Source organism: Ambystoma mexicanum, chromosome 4p (genome assembly GCF_040938575.1).
Source record: "Ambystoma mexicanum isolate Mex_15411 chromosome 4p, UKY_AmexF1_1, whole genome shotgun sequence".
NCBI classification, from domain to species: domain Eukaryota; kingdom Metazoa; phylum Chordata; class Amphibia; order Caudata; family Ambystomatidae; genus Ambystoma; species Ambystoma mexicanum.
The window spans coordinates 82,930,977-82,937,983 of NC_090927.1; the positions used below are offsets into that span (position 1 = coordinate 82,930,977).

The 7,007-nt window shown below is 49.8% G+C and overlaps 1 protein-coding gene across 1 annotated transcript; it reads left to right on the forward strand.

Moving 5' to 3' along the window:
* The first annotated feature begins 1,778 nt into the window (after nucleotides 1–1,778).
* LOC138452777 (uncharacterized) lies at nucleotides 1,779–2,513 on the forward strand. Its single transcript, XM_069605120.1, has one exon. The coding sequence runs from the start codon at nucleotides 1,779–1,781 to the stop codon at nucleotides 2,511–2,513; it is 735 nt and encodes a 244-aa protein (XP_069461221.1).
* The last annotated feature ends 4,494 nt before the right edge of the window (nucleotides 2,514–7,007 follow it).

Consider the following 7,007-nt stretch of genomic DNA (forward strand, 5'->3'; position numbering starts at 1 on the left):
TTGTGTTTGCAGGAAGGCAGGTATTTAAAGGAGGCAGAGACATTTCAGGAGAATGGTGGTGATTGAGCCCACGGTGGCTTGAGAGGGGGCAATTGGAGAGAGAACAGAGATCAGGTAATACCTGGAAGTTTGGGGGCCCCCAGTATTTTAAATACTGAAGAGCGTTCAGCCTAGTATGTCTTGCATATGGAACGGGGTGCAAAGTGAGAGCCTGGTGAGGAGAAGGAAGAGCAAGCCAAGAGGATGAAGATGCTTGTGGTCACCACGGAGTGGAGAGCCACCACCATCGGAGGAACTGGCAAAGAGACAAGGGAGGTCCAGAATGTTACAGGAAGGATATGCTGAGGTGCCAGCAGCATTAATGACAGAGTGGAACACTCCTCCAAATTAAAGTAATTGAGAGGACAAGGTGAAAGGAAAGACCTCAGCCTAGTGAGGCAAGTCTACATATCAGGAGGCTCGACCCTCGAGAAGAGGTTTGACTGGACAGATGCGGCGAGACACCTATAGCCGGTGTGAGGGCCTGTAAGAGGCCCACTTTCCTCCTGCTTACCTTTTGCAGGGTTATGCCTGTGGCGAGGGATGCGCACTGGGATCACAATGAGGTGGTGTTTGGAGGAGTTTTGGAGTTCTTTTAGAGACTAGAGGGGAGAGTTGGATGTGTTTTGAAGGAGTTTGTTAGTTAATTTGTGCTTTTTTGTTTTGTAATCCCTGTTTCATTCCTTTTCTCTTGGTGTGCGTTTTTTAGGCCCACACTCATATCTTCCTTTCTCCCAAAACATTTAAAAAATCGAAAATGATCCTTTTTTTCCCTTTGTGTTGCCAACACCAATTTAAACAGGCAAAGTCTTTGGCTGTAGCACGTGACAAACACCCACCAGATACATCACTACCCGACCCTCACCCGGTCCCCGCCCCCCACCCCCCACCTGTGGGTACTCCAGCAGATTCAGACGGGACATATATGTAACTTAACTGAAGCAGGCCTCACATGTGCACTCACCTCCAGTATTACAGCTACTGATATCTGACACTTGAAGATTGGTAAATAGTGTATTTTCTGTATGTGGAGAACTCGGGGGGCAAGTAACTCTGAATGCCTGTCTCGTAAGTTTGAACTTGGAATGTTGCACCGTGTGTGCAGCACATGGGGCAGCCTAAAACAACAGCTTTGGCGACCCCCCACCTCCACCTCTAAAATGAATAATTAGTGTGCTCTCTTCACACCTACACGAATGATGTGTGCTTAAGGATGCTCTGCTGTGCTCTCCCCTCCACACAGACAATACATCTGCGACTAAGAACGCTTTGGCGTGCTCTACACATGAACACTAGAAAAGCAGCACTACCCCCAGTCGGTGGGTTGGGTACTGGAGAGGAGTAGAGCGGTGTGTGGAGCCTGTTGGAGAAGGAGCAGAAAGTAGAGGAGAGGAGGCTGGAGGAGCAAAATGGAGCGAGGAGGAAGAGGCTGGAGGAGCAGAATGGAGCGTAGAGGAGGAGGCTTAAGGAGCAGAATGGAGCGGATAGGAGTAGGCCAGAGGGGCAGAATGGAGCGTACAGGAGGAGGCCGGAGGGGCAGAATGGAGCAGGAGGAGGAGGCTGGAGGAGCAGAATGGAGCGTAGAAGGGGAGGCTGAAGGAGCAGAATGGAGTGGAGGAGGAGGAGGCTGGAGGAGCAGAATGGAGTGGAGAGGAGGAGGCTGGAGGAGCAGAATGGAGCGCAGAGGGGGAGGCACGAGGAGCAGAATGGAGCGCAGAGGGGGAGGCACGAGGAGCAGAATGGAGCGGGAGGAGGAGGCTGAAGCAGCAGAATGGAGTGGAGAGGAGGAGGCTGGAGGAGCAGAATGGAGCGCAGAGGGGGAGGCACGAGGAGCAGAATGGAGCAGAGAGGAGGAGGCTGAAGGAGCAGAATGGAGTGGAGAGGAGGAGGCTGGAGGAGCAGAATGGAGCGCAGAGGGGGAGGCACGAGGAGCAGAATGGAGCCCAGAGGGGGAGGCACGAGGAGCAGAATGGAGCGGAGAGGAGGAGGCTGAAGGAGCAGAATGGAGTGGAGAGGAAGAGGCTGGAGGAGCAGAATGGAGCGCAGAGGGGGAGGCACGAGGAGCAGAATGGAGCGCAGAGGGGGAGGCACAAGGAGCAGAATGGAGCAGAGAGGAGGAGGCTGAAGGAGCAGAAAGGAGCAGAGAGGAGGAGGCTGGAGGAGCAGAATGGAGCGCAGAGGGGGAGGCACGAGGAGCAGAATGGAGCGCAGAGGGGGAGGCTGAAGGAGTGGAATGGAGTGGAGAGGAGGAGGCTGGAGGAGCAGAATGGAGCGGGAGGAGGAGGCTGGAGGAGCAGAATGGAGCGGAGAGGGGGAGGCACGAGGAGCAAAACGGAGCGCAGAGGGGGAGGCACGAGGAGAAGAATGGAGCGCAGAGGGGGAGGCACGAGGAGCAGAAAGGAGCAGAGAGGAGGAGGCTGAAGGAGCAGAATGGAGTGGAGAGGAGGAGGCTAGAGGAGCCAAATGGAGCGTAGAGGAGGAGGCTGGAGGAGCAGAATGGAGCAGAGAGTAGGAGGCTGCAGGAGCAGAATGGAGCAGAAAGGAGGCTGGAGGAGCAGAATGGAGCAGAGAGGAGGAGACTGTAGGAGCAGGATGTGGTGGAGAAGGAGGCAGAGAGAACGAGTTTGTTGCAGGTGGTAACCAAGTTAAAGGAGGAAGTTTGAGAATTAAAAGGAAGGTAGGAAGATTGCCAGGGGAGGTTTGAGACCAGTGGATCAGAAAGGAGGTGTGTGACATCAGGAAGGTGGAGGTAGATGTAGGAGAACAATTGTTGGAGGAGGCGGAGATTTTACGAAGGAACTAAATGTATAGAGGAGGTGGAAATCATCAGCAAGTGGAACCCCAGAAGGAAAGGGACTGGAACCCCACTTTGCGAGGAGGGAGTTAGTGCCGAGAAGGGCAGGACCATCTGAGGCTCTGGGCACTTAATAGAGAGAGTGGACCATAGGCTTGGGCCATTCAACCAAACACCCCCACACTGATACCCCAGGGACCTTACTTCATCCAGATTGGCAGACCCAGGAAGGCAACTTCCCCTAACCAAGGGCAGGTGGACCCAACTCCCATGGACTACTCGGCAACGGGGTACATTCCCACCACTTGACGACACCAGGGGGAAGGGCTGTATGGGGGATTCAGGACCCCCGCAAGGAAGCTCCCACCAGGACATTTAATGACGTGCACACTGACCACAATAAAGAGGGCAGCTCAAGAGCTTGCAAGACACATTTCTTTAATATTTTATCCATCGTGTTTGTTATTTTGGCCCATAGCTGTACACACACCCAAATAAACCCGTTGAAACCTCATATGTGAGTCAGTCTTGTCTGTTGATCCCAGCGGCCACTCTGACACCACCAGCAGAAAGCTTTGGCACGCTCTCTCCTGTGCCAATAAGATGAAGGTGCGACTAAAAATGCTGGGATCTGGTCTCTTCCCACTCATAAAAATGACAGATATGACATGATAGGTTATTTATAACACGCTTGATACCCAGAGATTTCTAAGCGCGGACCGGGGATCGAACCTTTGGTGCTCCATGTTGTCTTTCTTCCAAGGCAAGCACCTTGCCCCGAGCTATCCTCCCGCGACTATGCCTAAGATGCCTAGACCTCTCCCCTAACCCACAAAAATACAATCCCACCCTAAATCCCTACTCTAATTCCATAACTTTATGGTCAATTTAGAACTAATCTATCCCGATGTGCACTCTTAACTCATAATAAGACAGAAATCCCCTTCGAACGCTGACTGTCCCGAGTTCTACACGCGCCCCTTTTTACAGATGCAAGGACGGGCCTGGTCAAACCAGTTGGCACGAACCCCGGGAAAAGCCTAAATAGCCAGACTTGACAAAGCCCGTTGAAACTTGAGGGGGTTGGAGTTTTTCATAAACATGTTCGCTCATGCCGACTGTAGATCACATTTGAAGAGAAGTCCTATTTGATAGCTTGGTAGTGTGTTCATTAGCTGAGGGATTTGTTACAATGCTGTGTAAAGTTGCCTGATGCCTGCAGGCTATGGCGCTTTACAAATAAATAAATAATAAGTTAGAATGAGGAATTCCTCTATATTATATCATTTGGAGGATTTTTGTTTATTGGCCCGAAAGACGAAGACAAGGTTCGTGCCGGATGTTTCAAGAGTTAGTGGGCTTGGCAGAGGAGTTGAGCATCAGAAGGTTGAAGGACCATCACCGTGTCTCATATTCCAAGGTATGTGCCCGCACGAGGAGAGGGCGTGTCTGATATTACCCCAGGATGAAGTAGAGGGGGAACAAGGCTTGTAGGATGACGTAGCCTATAGAAAGAAGATGCGGCTGAGGCCATGAACAGGACATGTTACTGGAATATTGTCAGAGCAGTGGCAGGAGTTACATTACCTCACCATAGAGGGAGGTTTTCCATATAGTGACTGTATCAAAGAAACCCAGTTGCTGTACATTTCTGCACACTTGGGCAAATAAATCGTGTCTTTCATTAAAACAAAGTCACTTTGGTATCCTGTTGTTTTAACGACAGACATTACTTTGAAGTAATTACTTCGATAAGTATAGATATTTGTGGGGTGAGGGGTGAAAAGGGGGTGGGGATGGGTTTTGGGGAAAGGGTAGTAGTGAAGGGGAAGTGGAGGCATAGAGGGGACTCCCCAAAATAAAAAAGCTATAAATCGAAGTAGACATTCGTACACATTACTTCAAAATAAAATACTACAGATTAATTTGGTTAATTGAAATAACATGGAAGCGTCACTGTTATTGTCAGTGCTATCAGGAAAGAAGAGTGTGTCATTAAATAACAGTAACATCAATTTTCTGGTTCATCAGGGATGAAATAATGTCACCAAAACCCTATGATTACGTGTCTCACTGATATGCAGTCACTGTTATTTTATGCTGGTTCAGGAGAACACACGTGTCACTCATAACACAGACACTGATGTTCAGCTCTTTCAGGAAAAACACATGCTACTAAACTCCAGTCACTGTGAATTTAACTTCACTTATGAAACAAACACGTGTCACTGTGGGCTGTATCACTGGATGTCTTGTTTACATCAGGAAACAAATTGTATCACTACAACCCCAGTTATTGTGTTTTCTGCTGAGTAGCAGTTCTGTTCTCCATAGGAACAAATAGTGACTGTCACTAAAACCCCTAGTTACTGAGATCTCCTGCTCACTCAAGTAAATGTGTCTCTAAAACCCATTCACTGTGATTTTATGTTCACTTGAGGTTGGAAATGCACTGGAGGGACATGGCTTCCATGTCCTTGTCCTGTACTCCTTTTACCATGTGAGTTCTGTGTTATTTTCTGCACAGGAGTCCATGTGGGACTCCTGGCAGTGCAGCTCTTCCTCTTTTTGGTTCTGGTGAACAGATACTTGGGATACCCTTATGGCACCCATGGGTGGGTGTACAGCCCTGTGCCCCTAGTGTATGTTTCTGGGCGTATGTGTGTGGCCCACAGAGCAGGGTATGCGCTGGTGGCAGCTCCATGCTGAATTTGACAGGTGCTCTGAGTATCCTCCATTTTGGGATACCCAGGCCCTGCCATTGGAATCAGTTGATTCCTGATAGGAGACAAGATGGTCCCTGTGGCCTCTTGCTTTCTATTGCCTGTTACCTTGTTTTCCCAAAGTCCTGGGAAGCCCTGACTCTATCCCTTCCCCTGACTGGCTGTTGGGTGGAAGTTCCATATATGGTATTATGGGGAAGTCCAGGCCAGACTGGCTGGGGCCTTCCCAGTGACTGTATGTTGTGGGTATATCCTTGGGGTGGGACCTGGGTGAATGGAGTGTGTGACCAATATACATTTCATGTTATGGGTGTCTGGTTTCTAGTGTGTGACACAATGAATGTGACAGCCCTGCCCGAAACGTGTATGAATGCAGTGTGGAGAGCTAAATGGCTGGGTGCTTATCCCAATCCACATTCCTTGTTGTGAGTGTCTGGATGGGGATAAATGGCCTGAATGCTCTGTGAGCCTGATTTGCTGCCTGCCTGCTGGATGCCCTTCTGAATTATTGGCTGCCTGAGCCTGGCTCAGCAATGTGAATGAGAGACAGAACAGTATATCTGGGGACCTCGCACTTACTGGACTTGTTCAGAAGCTGAAGTCGATACTTGATGCTTACCTTGAAGCCCAGCTGGAAAAAGAAAGCGTTGCTGCTGCTTCCTTCGACGCAATCCGAATGCTGTCGTGTCTCCAAGAACTGATCCAAGAGAGCACCTGGCTAGGGGACCAGCTAACCTTCACCAAGTCTCCCTGGAAGTCAGTCCTCGAAAGGCTGCCGACCGGAGACGGGGACCGCCAAGGAATCTGAAGTGAAGCATCTGGACATTGAAGTCCATCGTCGTCGACCAAGGTTCGGAGGACCGGTGTAACCTCGTCGACCGGTGGCCTCAACGCTCAATTGCCTAAGACATTTGAGTGAAGGTTTCCCGCCACCCGAAGTCCACAAAGACGCAGATGAAGATCCTAAAGCCAGTTGTGGTCGAGTTGTGGTCTTGCTGGGCCTATGTTCTTCATTCACTCTTTGCAGCAACAAACTCCCGTCATTGAGGTGCCCTGCATGCCTCATCTTCGCAGGACGTCCACGACCTATTGTCGACGAGCACTGCAAGGACAGAAGCTGCCGCCCAGACGACATTGCTCACTTTTTCTTCGAGGATCTGTCGACGACCCGACATGGAACTCTGCTAAACCAGGTACATTGGGGTAGTAGAACCTTTTTAGAAGGAACCAAGACTATTTTAAACAATATATGGACTGGGCTTGTTAATATACTTTATTTACACAGGTTGTCCAGGAGGGGGGCTCCTCATACAGAAATGTGTCTTTGGTAGGGACCCAGTATTCTGCCAGTTGTTTAACCCAACTTGCTCTTCCCGCTTATGTCTATTGTTGATTCACTTTACTATTTGATTTTTATGCCATTGAGATGTCAGCAGTTGGTGCATTTTCAT